At 39.1% G+C, this 18,986-nt stretch overlaps 1 protein-coding gene across 10 annotated transcripts in view; it reads right to left on the bottom strand.

Moving 5' to 3' along the window:
• The window catches only part of Bcas3 (BCAS3 microtubule associated cell migration factor), a 487,638-nt gene that overhangs the window by 288,148 nt on the left and 180,504 nt on the right, over nt 1-18,986 (bottom strand). For 6 of the 10 annotated variants that reach the window (XM_027426382.2, XM_027426380.2, XM_027426386.2 and 3 more), the window contains exons 17-19: nt 12,823-12,867; nt 4,564-4,688; nt 1,230-1,395 (exon numbers count right to left, since the gene is read on the bottom strand). In XM_027426382.2, coding sequence (XP_027282183.1) covers nt 1,230-1,395; nt 4,564-4,688; nt 12,823-12,867 — 336 coding nt within the window. The remainder of the gene's footprint in view (nt 1-1,229; nt 1,396-4,563; nt 4,689-12,822; nt 12,868-18,986) is intronic. The other 4 variants (XM_027426384.2, XM_027426383.2, XM_027426388.2 and 1 more) reach the window with 1 other exon arrangement.

Genomic DNA, 18,986 nt, shown 5'->3' with positions numbered 1-18,986 from the left:
ATAGTGAGACTGCTGTAAGTTTAATTAGATCTGCTGAATTTTAAATAAGCTTGATAAATCAGATATTGATCAGATCAATCTGGCACTGTGAGTACTAGTAAAGAATGCTGGAGCCACAAGAAAAAAAAAAATCAATAGAATATTTTTAAATGTCAAAAGGAGAGGGGTCATTTTCATATCCATTTTTATCTGTTTCCTTTCATACGGGCTGGGTGATTGTTTTTCTCCCTTGCACAATTCACTATATTAAGTGGGTTTTATTCCAGGCTTCATTTCTTCCTCTTTGTATTAGCTTATAAAAATTCTACTCATTACATGAGTTGAGATGATTCTTAAACATTTCTAGAGTGCCTAACCATTGTATCCTAGATGATCACATTAAAGGAGACCTTAGAATCTCCTTGAATTAGTTTCTATTTCCCTTAATGGCATTATTTTCAAAGAGTATGTGAGACAGAATAAGGGAAACACAAGACCAAGAAATGAATACACAAGCAAAGAGTTCAAACAGGCTGGAGAGATGTCTCAGCCATTAAAGGCTAGGCTCACAATCAAAAATATAAAAAGTTCAAACAGAGGTACTCTCAGATTACATCCTGAGACAGTTCAATATACCATCATGCACAATTCTTCATTTGAATATTTACAGCAAAAATATTAGTAACAGCTATAGAGTAAGAATGGCCTCCAGCGACTGGATGGATAAACAAAATGTGGTATGCCTATATAATAGACTATAAAATGGCTATTAAAGGAATGAAAGGCTCTTACATTGCATTAATACAGACCTTCAAAATATGCTAATTGACAGAAATCAGACACAAAAGATAACATATTATATGATTCCATCATTTAGTGACCAGAGTAGGCAAAAGCAGGCAATACAAAATAAACTGGTAGTGTTTGGATAGACCTAACAGGTAAATGATGCAGGATTTCTTTACCTGATAAAGAAAAGTGATTACAGAAGGGTGAACACATGACTTGCAGTGCTTACATTTCATGCATGTAAACCATGGTCAATAAAAAAGAAATGGACTAAAGTCTTCTCAGATTAAAGAAACCCATTTGTACAAGACTAGCGACAAGAGCAAGAAGGGAAATTATATATACAAGTAAACATATTACTGTGAGTACATACATTTCCCAAGCTGAGATTATATGCTGAGATTTCACAAAGGGTACATTTTTAATCTTTTAGGTGGTGAGGAGGAGGCAGGGAGGACTACCTAACAAGTGTCCAGCTGGCACGGGGTGATGTCATCATCTCCAGCGGTGTATCGTCACTTATTTTGGGAGCAGTACTGAGCGGTCGGGGCTCAATCATGTGTTCCACTAAGGTCCCGTAGCAACTGATGATGTAAAGGGATTCAACTACGACTTGTTTGGACTGATCTGTAAACAGATAATCAGAAGGAGATATGTAATGGTGGTAGAGAAAGACCACAGCAAGAGTTTTACGTTATTTACATCTGCATCTGGGTCTGCCAAAAGAAAATAAGAAGAGCTCTGTCCCATGACATCCAAACATCCTCTGAAGGTTCCTTGCCTAAGCAGATGCCAGCGAATACACCACCACATTTTCAAATATAAATCAATTTGTTTCAAATTGTTTATGTTCAAAACGGTAATATAGCTAAACACTATGTTATAAAAATTAGAATTTCTATATTATCCATTATCCCACATATTATGGAAAATAAATGACATAGTAGGACATGGAAGGACTACCTGAAAAGGAATAATCTATGCAATAAAATTTAATTGCACTGGATCGAACAACTATCCGACATGAAATGCTAGGTGTGGAGCTACGTCACCCTAACAGTTGGACTACGATTTCTTGGAAGACTTCAATTTAGCAGCTGGGGACATGGCTCAAAAGATAAGACTGCTTGCTGTGCAAACACAAGAACACAAATTCAAACCCCAGAACCCACCAAAAAAAACAAAGAAATCCACCCCTCTCCCCAAAAAAGAAAAACAAATACCAAGAATGGGCATGGTCACAAAACAGCCTACAAGCTGAAAAGGGGTGGGGAGGGAGGAGCATTGGGGTTACACTGACCCTGACTCAACCAAACCAGGCAAAAGTAATAGAGCAGAGCAGGACACCCCACAACTAAGTACCTCTGGCCTCTAACACACACACACACACACACACAGAGAGAGAGAGAGAGAGAGAGAGAGAGAGAGAGAGAGAGAGAGAGAGAGAGACAGGGAGACAGAGAGAGCTTAAAGTAGTAACATCTGAAAAAAAAACAAACAAGAACGCATCATTTGTCTGTGCAAGGCCATCAGTTAATACATGCAGCACTCTCACAACACAGGCTAGCCACAATGGGCCAAGGAAATTCATTGCCAATTTGCCTATGAACCAGAAAAAAACAAACAAACAAACTATAGACCCTCTCAAACTAGTTCTTAGTCTATTTCTCAATGGGATCACTGGCTCCTGTAGTAAAGGAAGGTCAGCTATCCATAGAGATAGCTGGGTGTGGATGTAATCAAATGACTTTATAGGGCATACACATGTACACACTGCCCAAGCAGGCTCGGTACTGAATCTCAAGTTTTACAGTAAGCCAAGGAGGACATAAGATTGCTTATGGACACTGTGTGGGTCATCTTATCTCTGTGTCAGATGACTCAATTACAGCTGATTTGAAAAAGTGGCCAATGACCAGCCAGTGGGACATAAAGGAGTTGCAAGCAAAAGGGGTAATTAGGACAGAAGAGAGAAGCATTTGAAATCGAGCTTTGCGGGAGGTTTTAATGAGTAACAAAAAGTCCATCCGATAGCATCATTAAACCAAAGGCAGTAACAAAAAAAAGAAAAAAAATTAAAGACAGGATAAGAAATGGGAGGCTTGCCTCCTCTACAGTTCCCTTCCTAACTGGGGAAGGCACCTGCTGAGCTAAGATCCCATTACAAGGGAGTGGTCACTGAAAGTGACAGCAAGTGAAATGGCTGGTGTCTGACTGCCAACAGTGAGCAGGGAGAAGAGCCATTTTTGCCAAGAACAAAACCAACTGTGGAACTAGTCAGGGGCAAGCCAGTATGTGACCTAATTGAATCACAATAATCAGAGGAAAATTATAACATTCCAAACTGTTTACTTGGTATATGCATGTAAACATTCCATTCTATAGAGAGACCACAGGGAAGGTCATAGGTTCAAACCCTAAACTGAAAAAAGAAAAAGAAACAAAAAGTACACATGATAACAAATCACATCCTAACACAATAATCACACAAACATTCTAGGTGTTGGTCCCAGTGTTCAAAGCAGAAGCTAAAGCAACCGGGGCTGGAGAGATGGCTCTGTGGTTAGGAGCACTGGAGCACCCACATGAGATTCACCACATGTAACTCCAGTTCTAGAAGATCTGAAGACCCTTTTAACTTCAACTGATACCCATCAAACACTTGGTGTACATATACAGATGCAGGCAAAACAGTCAGACATTTAAAATTTAAGGAAACACTTTAAAAAATTAAAAACAAGCCGGGCAGTGGTGGCACACACCAGCACCTGGGAGGCAGAAGCAGGCGGATCTCTATGAGTTCGAAGACAACCTGGTCTCCAAATCAAGTGCCAGGATAGGCTCCCAAAGCTACACAGAGAAACCCTGTCTCGAAAAACCAAAAATAAACTAAAATAAATAAATAAAATAAAAACAAACAAAAACATAGTAACCCCACCAACTCAAAAGGAACAATGATAACCACTAAATATGACACTTATTTCCCAGTAACAGTCTGGCATTTTTGTTTTATATGGGGGGTTTGGGGATTTTGTTGGTTTTGCTTTAAAAAAAAAAAAATGTGTAAGAAGCCAGAGAGATGTCTCAGCAGTTGGGAGCACCTGCTGCTCTTGCAGAAGGCTAAATTCAGCCCCAAGCACAAACCCTGAAGCTCACAACCACCTACCTGTAACTTCAGCTCCAGGGGATCGGCCATCCGCTGCAGGCAAATGCATTCACATGCACACAGGCCCCACACAGATGTGCAAGCACATACCTTAGCTAACATTAACTAACACTGGTGAGATTAGTTCATCCCTAGGTTACAAAATTTTCTCCTTCCTACTTCAGAGACAATGGTGTGAAATTAGCTTGTACAAAACCTGAAAGTTATAGAGTGGGTACAAAACAGACAGGTTTGATCAAATGTGCAATGCTATTTAAAAAAAAAAAAAAAAGACAAAATTGAGTCAACCAGGCCAGGTGAGGTAGTGCACATATTTAATACCAGCATTAGAGAGGCAGAGAATGGCAATCTCTGTATGTTCGAGGCTAGCCTGGTCTACATGTTACACACAGCCAGGATTATACATAGAGACATGATCTTGAAAATAAATAAAAACATCAGCCAATGATAAATTCATTTCCCATTTGTGTGAGAAAATAGCTTTAATTCTTGGAAAGACTTAGTCAGTTAAGGCCAGACATGATAGATAAATAGGCTATTAGTTATAAAGTTATCTAGGGGAGCTGCTTTCCCCATATCCTAAGAGGTAAATGCAGCAAGGCAAATCCAAGCATCAGCAAACCACATACCTTTTTCTCGTTTCAGACCTGCGTTGTTTGCAAACCACGACCTGGAAGTCCCAAACACTGCAGCAACGCAAAACTCGCCACCCATCGATTTGCTTGGTGAAATTTGTGGAGGTGGTTTAACTTTGCTTAAAAAGTAAAAGAACATTTAAAAATTACCATGATGAACCACAGTCTTCCACATTAGGGAAGATTTTTCTCAAAATTAAGCCCTACAAAAACACTGAGGTGCTACATACAGTCATGCATTACCCTCAGAGAACCACCGACCAATGGGATGAGACAATGCAGGAGGTGAAATGGAAAAGATTCCAAAGTTAAAGGATCCTATTAAGAGAGCTGGGATCATTTTTTTGTGCCTGGGTTCCAAGGCTAGCCTAGGTAACATAGTAAGACAGTGTCTCAACAAAATAAAACAAACTGCTTTTGACCCGGGTGCTGGCTTCAGAATTACAGCCACTCCTTTCAGATGGCTAACATGTCACCGGGAATGTTTCAATGGAGTAAAAGAAGGGACAGACACATCTCTAACATGAACAGTTCATTCTGACATCAAGACAAGCGACTGCCCATACAGTACATAGAAACAGCATGCAAGAAAATGCAGATGGTTGAAAATGAAGCGCTGGTGGTGCCTGAAGATCTGCTACTCTGAAGAATCACACGCCCCGAGGGAGCTAAAGCAATGACCAATTGCCATTAGAATCAGCCATCTTCCTGGCTGCTGTTGCTGTTTGGCTGGATTTATGAAAATGATTTTTTTCTATTTTGTTCAGCGAAAAGACCAGGACAGAGCTAAATACTGAAAGCTTACCAAACACAAATCTGTTCTCTTTGCTATGAGCAGGATGTCTGCACTAAGTACTGTCTGTCATCAGGTGACCTGCACTAAGAACCTGCTTCCCTCTGTTGTGCACAATACATTTTCATATGCTTGCAGCTACTTTCAAGCTTTCACCTTCCTGAATTTCTGTTCTCTTTTGAATTATCAAATTTCTCAAACTAATTAGCAATTATATAATCACCATCCACAGATTACCTCTCTAGCTCACAGCCCAGAAGATGACACCACTGGCAAGAGCGTCACAGCCCCGATGGATACCAGGAAGCTAAGGCCCTGAGGCTCAGCTCTGCAGTGAGTCCCACTGGGAACCAATGAGACCACCACCTTCTTAAATTGCTTCACTTTATCTTAGTATCTCCTACTCGATGTGTTGCAATGGGAAGATTGGTTTCTGGGGTCAAGAAGAAGCCTGAATTGGAATGACCCACCCCTGCCATTCATTAGTTGTATGACTTTTCCCTAAGTAACTTCCCACTTGGAGCTCAATGTGTACTGTGTAGGGTTCGGGACTGTATTTGTTCTCATAGTGTGGTCTCCAGGTAACAGAACCACTGAGAACTTCTCAGACACTTGAGCAAATACTAACCAGGGTCATCCCAGATGGCATAAAGCAAAAGTTTGCCACAATCTGTGCAAAGATAATTTTCTGAGGCCCCTCCCTAATCCCAGCAGATTATGCAATGTGTTCAAGGTTGAAAACCTACTAGTACTTTAAAGAAAGCAAGCCAGGCTGGGGGGGGGGCTTCACATTTCATAACATGACACACATTCCAGCTATAGCTCACAAGCCTAGTCTATTTTTCAGATAGTTCTTTAGTGATTTCACTTTTCCTGTCCCTGAAAAAACTGACACACTCTCCAGCATCTAATATCTGTGTTGACACTTTTTCGGGGTGGGGGGTGGGGGGAGACAGATGCTGCCCTAATTGGTCCAGCTGAACTTCCACTTTGAACCAAATAGTGAACAAAAAGTCCACTTCTTTCAACCACTATTAATACTTACTGAACACATTGTTCCCACTAAATCACATACACATAGAAAATGTTAAAACTAATAGTGGGCAGAATCACAGAGAAGAGTAAAATCTCACATCAGTGTTTGATGAATGGTTTATATGATGTGGTGATTGTGGTCCCACACTTTCCTCTCTGTACATCTGTTCTGCCATAGTGACCCACCAGAAAGGCAACAGAGGAGCATCCTTCCTCCAACACTTGAGCATATGTGTGCCCTCCTGATATCTAGGTCACTTAAAGCCACAACAGATCATCTGGCTGTGGGGTTCCTTGTGTATTACCTTAGAGTGTGCGCTGCCTTCCAACATTTCTCACTCCATCACTGACTGACTAACCCTGAGCTGACAAGCTTCTATGACTGCCATCTGTGACCTGCCCCTGGCCACTGTAGCCCTTAGGGGAAGAGGAGAGAGAAAACACGACAGAATGTTTATTTTGATTTGTGTGTATAAAGGTGTGTGTGCATTCCTATGTCCACGTGTGTGGACACCAATAGACAAAGTCTTCTGTTGCCCTCTACATGGTTGTTGATGATGATGCTGTGGTTATCATTATTATTGTTATTTTGGAGACAGTTCTCTCACTGAGCCTAGAGCTACCAACTGACTGGTTGGCCAGCAAGATAGGGGATCCACCTATTTGCCTGACCTCTTACTCTGCCCTCCTCCCCAGGCTGAAGTTACAGACATTTGATACCATGCACTGCTTTTTATATGGGTGCTGGGTATCTGAATTCGGGTCCTCTTACACTATCGCCAAAGCCTCTGCCAAAAAGTTACTTTGAAAAGTGTTTGCAGTTGTGGGACTACACTATCAGGAGCCAGTGGTACTACAATGTATAAGCAAGCTTCACAGAGACAAGTTCAAATTGCCAAATTACCAGATGAGACTTTGTTGTGGTTTGGTCTTAACTTAAGCACGTACTAACAAGTGGCCATGCCATTTCAACTACAAAATATGGTTCTTCTAAAGTACTTAAAAGGACTCAAAAATAATACTGGGACAAAAGACCAGCTTTCTAACAGAAGTGTGAAAAGCAGAAAAATTAGAGGGCATCAATGTATACTTTGAGAACATTCTATACATTTATCATCTTACATTTCATCGAGCCTGGAATTCCCAACAGCTAAATTTCATTATACTTATTCTATAGGCATCACATCACTCCATTTTGAAAGCCAGAACCAACACAGTACTATCTCACACAAACTCAAATGTATGGTAAAATTGTGTTAGATTTATGAAAAAAATATTACTTTATTCCTTTATCCTTTATCCAGTGATAGGACTTCAGCAAATCTCGTGAGTTAAGAAGTCAATTTGAGTAAAGACTTTTTTTTTTTTTAAATCTGTGCTCCTCACATGCTGCGGTGCTGAACAGGGGAGGAAGCATATTTGGGGGAGCTAGTTCATATAAAGTCATTCACAACATCAGTCTCCACCTGGCATTAGTCTATCATTTAAGCAAAATAGAAACATGCACATATAAACCTTATGGAGAAATAAAAAGAGATAATGTAATTTAAAAAAGAATGCTACTTAGAAATCTAATCTTTGTGTTCTACTCAAAGTTAGAAATTTTTAATTCTGGCTCCGTTTGCTCCTAATCTTAATTTTAAAAAAGTATGTGCAAGAATGCCTAGTAGGATCAAACAGTTTCTCCTTATGTGTGTATGCAACAGGCTCCACACGAACCTTTCTACAAAGACCCAGAGTATTTCGACCACAAAATGCCCTGCTGTTGACAGGGGGAAAAAAAGAAAGAAAGAAAAAAGAGGTGGTGGTGGGGGACAGAGAAAGAGGATCCATATGTAATCGACCAGAAAAGGCCAGCCCTGTAAATCATACAGACGTACAGACTGCTACCTGACCTGCACATCGAAGACTGTAACATTAATCTCGTTTCTTGCTTGCCCTCAACACCATTCTCCTCAGAAGGGGTCTCAACTAGTCCCAGCAGAGAACACTGGCCAACTGAAAAAGGTCTCCAGTGCTTGTGCAATGAACTTTACTTAAGCTTATGCACTTATTATATTGATAATACAATGATTAAAATAGTAATTCCATTTTAATTGTTGTACAGAATTTAACTGGATTGATTATATGGATTCACCAGTGAGTTTAAAGAATCATACAGGAGAACACAGCAAACACACTGACTGTGTAGAGACACAGAGCAAAACACAGCAGTCCCCTAGACAGTCCTTCAGACGCCTTCCTCCTGATACTTCCTGTCTCTTTACTACATCAAGCATTTGTTTTTAACTTTTCAGCAAAACATAAAAGAAAAATTGAATGAATTCAACATTTGCCAATCGGGGCAAAATAAGTCATAAAATACCACAGGCAAAAAGTCCTTCCTAAGGAACCCAAGAGGAAAACAGAACACAAACACAAAGCAAAATAAACTCCGTGGTAAATAAAAGGAGGGAGTTTAATTCTGTCACTTCCTCTGAGAAAACCCTTAAGAATGGGAACTATTCTCGCTGCCAGCTCACCAATATCGCATCATTTCCCAAATATTTGGAAAGTCTCAGAAACGCTCCATCACTATCTCGATTACCACTGGTTTTCTCTTGCCCACTTTACATATGAATGAAAACAGGAGGAAGACAGAAACAGACAGAAAACCCTGCCCCCAGAGACACCTGCTCTAGGAGTAAAGGACAGTGATTTCCATCCTGTGCCGTGCACCCCAGGGAATGACAGAAGCTGGAGCAGTGGGTGGCACACTCAGCAGCAAGGTAGCCCCAGGTGCTGAGAGAGGGACCAGCTCGACAGGAACTGAGACAGAAGCTCCATTTCTTTCCTTTACAAAGACGTAAGAAAACTTTCAATATCTGAATTTCAATGACTAGAAAGTGACTGAAAATTAGTTTTCTTCATGAAATTTATAAGTTTCTATGGAATACAGCTTTTCAAAGGAATTTAGAAATTTTCTCTTCATTCTCTAATTTTTCCCCTAAAAATAGACTGGAGAGGTAACTAGAACTACTTAAACAATTAAAAACATTGATAACCCATCCAAATTTATACTAAGGTATTATAAATTATTCTTAAAGATTTAAAAGAAAACACAACAGGTAAAAAAAAAGAGATCTCATCTACACACACACACATCACCTTAAAGATGAAACTGTGAAAAATTTAAATATTCTCAGAACAGGGAACATTTAGTAAAAACCACAGGCTATAATTCCATACTTCTATTTTACTTCTTTTTCAAAGGTGATTGTAAGTAATACAGAGGAAATTTATGAATAACAGCTATTTTCCCAGACACATAAGCATGACTGTCTGCTACATACACATTCAACTTTTAGAAATCTCTTTTGAAATCAAAGATAAAACCCAGTAAGTACCACATGCGCACTAACACAATATTGTTAATGTGAAAATTAAAACTCCACAGTAAGTGTCCCAATAGGCCGAGCGAGGCAGGAGTACTTCCAAAACTTTAAGGCCAGTCTGGGCTACACAGTAATTTCCAGGCCAGCATAGGCTACAATGTGGGATGGATTTTGTCTCAACAAATCAACAATGAAAATTTCTATGGTCTCTCAAAACAACAAACATACAACATGGAAAGTACTGGAAATGCCTAAGTTGACTACTACTGTCAAAGACAGGCTGTACCATTTCATTCCCAGTCTGCTATGATATCAAAGGGGGAAAATGCTGTTTTTAAATGTTCTCATCTGAAACTGCATTAATTTAAAGACTTAAAGTCCTTTACTGAAGAATAAAGAATTAGTGTGAACTGTGACATATCAAAAGCAAAAAGACCTTAACTAAGTACAAATGTTGTAACCCAAAACTAATTTTTGAAAATTGTAAGAAATTTACATTTTAAAAGAAGCTAAAAAGATTTCATGTTCACCGAACATATATTTATTGCCCTAAATGAAAGTACTATAAACACACTTATTTAGCATGATGTTTTATTTTAGATCGGTAAATAAAACATTCTCAAGTTGAATGTTAAGTATCATGGAAAAACAGCAAATGCTGCGGAAACAAAGCGGCTCTCATAAACAACATGGAAGAACTTGTCAAATCTATATTCATTTTGCTGCCTTAATTTGAGGTTTCATTAAGATCTTAATGGAAAAAACATGCACCCTGGTAATGTAGTGCATTTAAAAGGAGGACTTTTCAGTCTAGTGTAAGTGACTAAAAACGAGTTTCTTGTGAGCTAACGATGGCATCAAACAAACCACAAAGCAGTCTTCTGGAAGACAGGCAGTGATTTAGAAGTCGACTATATTTCATAGATCCCTTTCTTTAATCTGGCTCTTTTAATCTTGTTTCAACCTCAAATCATTTCTGGTTGACAAGTGCTTTTGCTTAAATGTGAGGAACACATAAGCTGTTGGGGGAATGGACTTTTCTTATTTAACATACAACATTTGTTAGTCCATCTTTAGTTGCATGTCAAAACTTCAATCTTTATTAACATGCTAAAACTCTCTGCTTTGTACTTAGAATGAGGAATTTATCCTCAAATGGAATTTAATTCCACATTTAGTACACAAAGACATTTAATCATATTTTGGATGTGGCATGTAAAATGCCCTGCTCCCTCTAAGTCAGCAGAGTCCATGTATCTTACTAGTTTTGAGAAGAAATCTGATTTACAAAAAGAAAAATCAACTTTCAGAGAATTTGTCTCTGGATATTCTGACTTTCTTAAGAACAGTTTTATGCAATCTGTCTCACACTGTACTATAAAGGTGGATATTTAATGGAGATTAACTTTCTATTACCTAGCCCTATATGATTATGAAAACTTCCATTTCCGGGCCACAAGAACTCTGAAAATGTTCCATGAACAATACCCAGCTATAAAAGACTGGTTAGTTTTGGAGATAGAATCTTACTAAACATCCTAAGCTGGACTTAAACTTGCTGTCCTACTGTCTCTGCCTCCTGGGTGCTACAATTCCATGCATGTAACACATACCCAGATAAAACACTGTTCAAAATATAACAGGACACAATGAACAAGTTTTAACAGCAGTTATGAGGACCAGAAAAATGTGAAGAACTTAAATATTCTAATCTAACGAAGTTCATAAATACCTTACATTTCTCAAAACTTCCTTTTGCCTCATGTGTTCTTTTTTTTTTTTTTTTTTTTTTTTTTTTTTTTGGTTTTTCAAAACAGGGTTTCTCTGTGTAGCTTTGGAGCCTATCCTGGCACACGATCTGGAAACCAGGCTGGCCTCAAACTCACAGAGATCCTCCTGCCTCTGCCCCCCCCCCGAGTGCTGGGATCAAAGGCGTGCGCCACCAATGCCTGGTGCCTCATGTGTTCTTAAGAACTAAAAGCAGCTTTGCATGTTAGCACATGTCTCAGGTCATAGTACTCAGGGAGCTAAGGCATGAGGACTCTGCAAGTTGGAGGCAGATCTGGTCTATATAGGAGTTCTACACTAGCCAGGCCTATGTAATGAGACCCTATCTGGAGGCAAAGCACATGGTCTAGTTTTAAGAAGTATCTTTTCAGATAGGGTATCCACCCCTAACACTGGAAGGGGCAGTCTGCAGCAATTACTACTATTCAATGAGTGGCTACTATGTACCACTGTCATTATGTAATGCAACACTTTATACATTACAAGCTCATTTAATCCTCACAATGAAGCCACAGAACAGTTGCTAATGCTGATTTAACTACGTATATAAGGAAAAAAGGAAACAGAAGACTCTATGGTATCTGGGATCAGTAAACATAGGAGCTGGTATGTAAGAGCAAGACAGCTTAAGGCATTTTGTATCAGATCCTTAACACATTCTGATTGACATTGTCAAGTGAAGATATGAAACACTCTTTTCTGTGGTTATCACGCCTTATGCTGATATGGTTCAATAGGATGCCGTAGGGGTCTTTATCAGAAATATGCATTCCTTGACCTTATCTGCAGCTCCTTAAACACCTAATCTATTCAAGACAGAGTTCAACACAGTCCTTTGGGGGCCAAATAAAATCCATTGCAACTTTTTCCTTAATTTATTTGTATTTAAAAGCAACCTCTATTCTCTAGTATTAAGCATAATGTATAAGGAACTTCACATTTAAAGCACTCTACTTGGGGCTAGACCTTCCTTATATTATTCACCAGCAAGTTGAGAGAACCCTTCTGCCTTGTTTAAAGGAAAAGCTAACAAATAAAAACAAAACAAATCTGGTTTTTGTAGAAAAAAGTGTTTTAAAGGATTCAAATAAAATGAAAGGACCTACTTTTTAAAGGTTTAAATATCAACATTCATGTCTACTTGTCTAGTAACTTGGTGCATCTATCTGTGATCAGGCCATGCAACTGAAAACAAACTACAAACAGTTACTTTTTGAGAGTACAGCAAATGAGTTAGGCATGCGGGACTGAACGGGAACTCACCATGGAGCTTTTATGGAAAAACACCCCGCTCCAAAGAGATAAGGCCTTGGTGGAAAAGGGGGGAAAATGTACAAAAAATTAGAGGAAAGCTCATTCAACATTAGTAAATACATGAATATCGTACTGTTATAGAGTCTGATTAAAAACAACTCAAAATTAATAATCATTAGCAAATCTGCCACATATGCTGTGATAGAACCAATAAGTAAAGGAGGTACAGAAACAAGGTCCTTAGTTTTCGTAGAAATGTAGATTTCAATTTTTTTCTATTTCTCCCCCTTTTCTGAAGCACCCCTGCAGCACTTCTAATTTAAAATAAAATTCACTGCTGAAGCCCTTGAACACAAAGTGCAAATTAAATGGGATAATCAAATGAAGAAGAACAATTACTATGTGAGACACAAAATGTTCAGTCTTAGCTAAAGATGACTGGACTCTGACATAACAATGCTTGTGCTCCCCCGTTGCTGTCTCAGGCATACAGTTCTCAAGCTGCTCATCTGCAATAAGCTGGACTGCATGTTGTTCTGTGGGTCACTGGCAAAAAAACGATGGAAGGATTTCTACTTCTGGTCCCATTCCAGGAAATTAGTACAAGAACATAGCCTCCTCACCTCCCTGCAAGTGGCAATGGTAGACAACATTCAAATGTAGCTATGGTTGCATGTTTGAAATACCACAGGGGATACAAACTCAGAATTCAATGATACCGTATTTCTGCTTAAAATTCAGTTCCCAGTATTTAAGGCATGCTGTGCACAAATAAGACTTGGTAATATAATTATATTAAAAAAAATTTAATATGGCATCTGACATTTGGAAGGCATAAGAAATTGAAGGGGACACATTAGTAAGCCATGGTTATTTCCTTTTTTAAAATTGGAGACTAGAACATTAAGGAGAAAGATAATCCTGGTAATTAGCATTAACTTCCAAGCAAATAGAGTGCATTCCAGAACAAATTAAAGGTTGAGCAAAATGTCCTCACAATAGTGAGCATGATTCTGGGGCTCAGAATACAATAAACACAATCACAGACTGAGAGACATGAGCAGTAAGTGCAGGAAAAGAAAGACAACAGGGAAGGTGTGTATGTGGGGGTAGGGTGGGGGGGCTTTAACGATTTAGTTACTGGCAAAGACAGAACCAGAAAAACCAACAGTGGCCTTCCATCATTTTCCTCTGTGACCCACAGAACATTATTATTAAGTTGCACAAAAACAATGTATAAAAACAAGATTAAAAGACCAAATGAATGAATATAGTTTTTGTTTATAAGACATTTCACTATTACTCAATATTGCATAACCATGATATTGGTATTCTGCTATAGGGCAGAGTAAACATACTTTTTAACATCACAGACCAAGCTGGCAGTCTAAGTTGCTGCATTTCCAAAATGTTGCTGAGTTAAGCCAATGTAGGCCAAATGCTTACTCCATTATATGACACTGAAGAAAAAAAATTCTGGTCACATCTACTTGACTTCAAGATTTACTGATTACATCAGAACTTTTATGTCACTCACAAGAGCTCACTCTCTACTTTGAAAACACTTGAACTGTCCAATGTCTCCACAGCATAAGGACTGTACATCAATGAGCAAAAAAAAAAAAAAAAAAAAAAAAAAAAACAAGAGTAAGGCCATTTCTAAAAGCCAGAAATAATTCAGAAATGAGTCGAATTTTGTTGGCAGACAGTACTCACCTTTCATTTCAGTTATTATAAGAACACACAAAATATTCCACTACTCTGAATGATTCTGTTAGAAATGCTGGCATCTGAAATAGCCCCATGGAACTGCAGTGTGTACGATCGATGCAGGGCCTATGGACAGCCCTCTAGCGGTGCTCAAGTTTCAACATACAGCTGAATTCTGATTATTGACAACGATACTGAATACCTGAATATTCACAGACACACAGATATTTTCAGAGTAAAGAACTTGGAAGTTTGTATTGAAATTGTCTACTCAGCCCTCAATAACTCAAAAGACTTCTCCATTGGTTTCAAAAAACAATAAAATGGAACAAAATCTGTCTTTAGATTTAAAAACTAACAATAAAAATTCCACTAAACTAAAGTAAGACCCTGACATTCCCTTCCATAGAAAAAGAAAATACCTTCCACTGTGTTTTAAGTTTCCTGACTATAACACAGAAACACAACACACTTCACCCCAACAGATGAAAAGTAAACCTAAACAACCAAACAAAACCCCTTGATTTCTTTCCAGGAAGTTACACAATGTTACTAATGTCACCAGTCATATACTCGCCCCACCATACCATGGTGACACCAAGTGAAGAGGCCCTTAGTCAGCAGGGGCACAGTCATCTCTACAGACAACAGGGTCAGACTCACAGTGTGGCCCAGCTGCTTTAGTTAAAAGTTGCTTGACCTCCATCCAGAAATGATCCACCGGCCAACTGCTCCACAGAAAAGAGGAGGACTGGAGGCACAGGGTGAGAACCTAGGTTGGTATGTAGACTTGGCATGCATCCAACTCACATTTGCCCACTTCTTGCCTGGTCTGGCAGATTGGACCTCTGCCATGTACATGTGAGAAATCTACCGACTCCAAGAACAGTGACTCACACCACTACTGACTGAGGGTAGTGTCAGCTGCTCTTTTGAAATGCTCCTGCTTAATCTTTCTTCAGTAGCAAAAGGATGAAAATATGAAGTCACGAAGTCCAGGCCCATGATCCAGCTGTCTTCACCTATGACTGTCCTCACTCACCCAACACTGAAAGCCCCCAGCTGTAGTTTTCTACGGAAGTGGGGTGAAGGTAGGGACAACAGAAAGAGACTGTATGAGTGGGAATGTTGGGTAAATTAAAGACAGGCCGTATTAAGTAGTGAACTAGAGATGGGTCTGAAGAATTCACACACCACTGTAAATTTTAACAGGATTAACAAACCCACCACATAAAACCAGCCCCTTTGGGTCATAACTATGTTCCTGTCGGTCTGAATTCCAACTGAAAAACATAACAAAAAAATATCTACTCAATGAACTAAAAATCCAGCAATGGGCAGTGGGGGTGCACACCTTTAATCCTAGCACTGAAGAGGCAGAGGCAGGTGGATCTCTTTAAGTTCAACACCCAGTCTGGTCTACAAAGTCAGTTCCAGGACAGCCAGAGCTACACTGAAAAACCCTTCCTCAGAAAACAAAAGTGTAGGATACACACAGGGCCTTGCACATGAGCACGCACAGAGGCACAATCTACACAAAAATTAAAGAAACCCTATTGGACTGGAGAGATGGCTCAGAGGTTAAAAGCACTAACTGCTCTTCCAGAGGACCCAGGTTCAATTCCCAGCATCCACACGGTAGCTCACAACTGTCTATAACTCCTTTTCCAGGGGATCTGACACCCTCACACAGACATATAGGCAGATAAAACACCAATGTACATAAAGTATAAATTAATTAAAAACAATTTTAAAAACCTTTTAGTTGCAGCAATGTGGTTGAATCTGGAGGACAAATAGCTAAGTGAAATAAACCTATAGAAATCAAATTCAAGATGTTTATCAGGGTATTATTTAATTCCTTATAAACTAATATGAAATTACTTGGCCATTAATTCTCAAAGGAATTCTCAGAAAAATCTCACTAAACAGTAATGAATAGTACTATAAACAGATGGTTCAGTGGTTAGAGCACTGACTATCCTTCATGGGGACTTGGGTTCAGTTCCCAGCTCTCAGAGTGGCTCACAGCTGCCTGTGACTCCAATTCTAGGGCATCTGATATGAATATACTTAAACTCTGTAACCTGATTCTAGTGGGTAAAGGGTTACTCTTAAATCTGCCAAATCAATAGGCCTGGGGGAAGGGAGGGTGGGGGAAGCCCTTGAGTAAGTTGTCCTTCTGCCTCAGTGTCCTGGGAGCTGGGACTACATCGTGTATCAGCCTGCTCAACCCTCTTCCCTCTCCAGAGTTAAAGCAGAAACCGGAATTTAAAAGATAAATTCCACAAGCAGACTCCATCAATTCTGTTCTTCAACTGATCAAGTTCTGCACAACCAAAGTATAGGAATCAGAATGTGTCCATAGAGATGAGAACTGTAAGAAGAGAAAAGGCTACAGCACTATATATATATATATATATATATATATATATATATATATATATATAGTACTTAAGTGAGCTTATATATTTTTAAATTAATTCTAAAGGCTCTACTGCCACTGTGTGTACCTTCTCTTAAGCAAATGCCGTGAACCCCATTTCCTCCCCCATTGCTGCAAATTAGCCCTCATGTCATTTCCAACTTTTAATTTGTTCATTAATCGAATTCTAACTGCAGGTCTACGGCACTGGTGGTTTTCAATCTGCTGATCCATAGGACAAACTGAAGCTGAAATAGACAGCTTACTAATTTGAGACATATTTGGCATGCCATTTTAAATTACAAACTCAAGATGTGAAAGATTTTCATTAGAAAAACATAGATAATGTTGAAGTTCTTCCATATGTGACAGAAGAGAGACTAGCATAGCATAAATAATGTCAAACTTCTGTCGACTGCTATGCCCGTTGACTTTCAATATGGTATATAGTAGACGTCTTTCAAATAAAAAATCCTCAGATTTACAGCGAAATGCAATAAACTATGGTATGGTTTAAGTACTCTACTTATTTGGCGCAAAAACTAGAAACTCAAACTATGGTAAATATATTACACATGTAGACAAAAGTGCACACACTCAAATGAAAATGCACTCTTGATTATGCTATATCTGGAACCAAACCCTCAGAGCCCTACTGTACAAACTAATGGTTACAAAAGACAGAGAGACAGTGTGGCAAATTACCATGTTCTATGGTATACGGGGTCTTTTTCCATCTTTCCTTCTTAATTCTCTGAGGTTAGCCTATAAGCTTTGTGGCTGAAATGAAAGTCTAAATAAGTCAAGGTGAACGGAGTTGAACTGAATTAAAATAAGGAATGGACTTTTATGATTATGAAAATGTCATTTACTCTGAAACAAGACCTTGATGACAAACTTGTTTTAAAAATATCAGCTGTAGCCATTCAAATAAATGCTATTAAGTGCTTAAATGGTGGCTAGAAACACACACCTGTTTACTCAGTGTGGTTCAGAAGGGCTCAACAGTGAGTCAGGCTTAAAGGAGGCAATGAGATCAAAGAACTGCTGGGAATGCATACATCCACATGGGAATTCTTTTCATATGAGGAAACTGACATAGGACATTGACAATAAGTACAAATGTCCACATGAGAAACCAGAAATGCACATGCCTCTCTCTATTTTAAAAGGACAGGGCCCAAGGTTTCAAGATATTCACTGAGAAGTGAACACATGTGAAGAAACTAGAACACTGTGAACAAATGCTGCTTCTATTCACTTCCAATGGCTTCCAACCAGCTATGAGCAAGGAAGTAACTTCATTCTCATTTCTTATGGCCTTTGTTCCCATGAAACTGGTTCAACCTCATTCTAGCATAAACTGTTCTCCTCTTGTGTCCATAAAAATTGCATATATCATCTTAGATTTAAAGCATATAAAACACAATGGCAAATTAGCTATTACTTAGCATTGAAAATTATTCTCTTTTGATTCAATTGAACCAAATGACTATGAAATGCTGCTAATAAATTCTACTACAGAAATCTAATCTCCAAAAGACAGAACAATCCCATGGGGAAGGGCCCAGGACCAGCATAGTAAGACTTGGTGGACTTTGCAGAGCCCCAGTTGAGGGCCCTACCCTGCCTGGGGAGTGGTGGGTGGATGGGGTGGGGGGTAGACTGGGGGTGGGGGAGGAGGGTTGGGGGTGAGGGGAGGGAGAGGGAGAAGGGACTTGAAATAAGCTTGTTCCCTAACTAGAACTAATAAAATAATAATAATAATAATAATAATAATAATAATAATAATAATAATAGACAGAACAATCCCTAGTTTTGTTTCCCTTTAGAGGGGAGCCTTTTTTCCCTCACTGCCTGCATCCCTCTTTCCGAAACTCACCCTTCCTTACTTCCTTGTGGTGCAGAGAACTAAAGCCATACCCTCACACATACAAAGCAAGTGCTCTTCCACTGAGCTGAAGGTCTTCTTTATTTCTCTATTATTATGATGTGGTAAGAGGGGCTTTCCAGCCCTCCTGTACCAGACCAACAGAAA

The sequence above is a fragment of the Cricetulus griseus genome, chromosome 7 (genome assembly GCF_003668045.3).
Source record: "Cricetulus griseus strain 17A/GY chromosome 7, alternate assembly CriGri-PICRH-1.0, whole genome shotgun sequence".
Classification (NCBI taxonomy): domain Eukaryota; kingdom Metazoa; phylum Chordata; class Mammalia; order Rodentia; family Cricetidae; genus Cricetulus; species Cricetulus griseus.
Note: the sequence above shows the minus strand (reverse complement) of the source record. Positions and strands in the feature narration are given on the sequence as shown.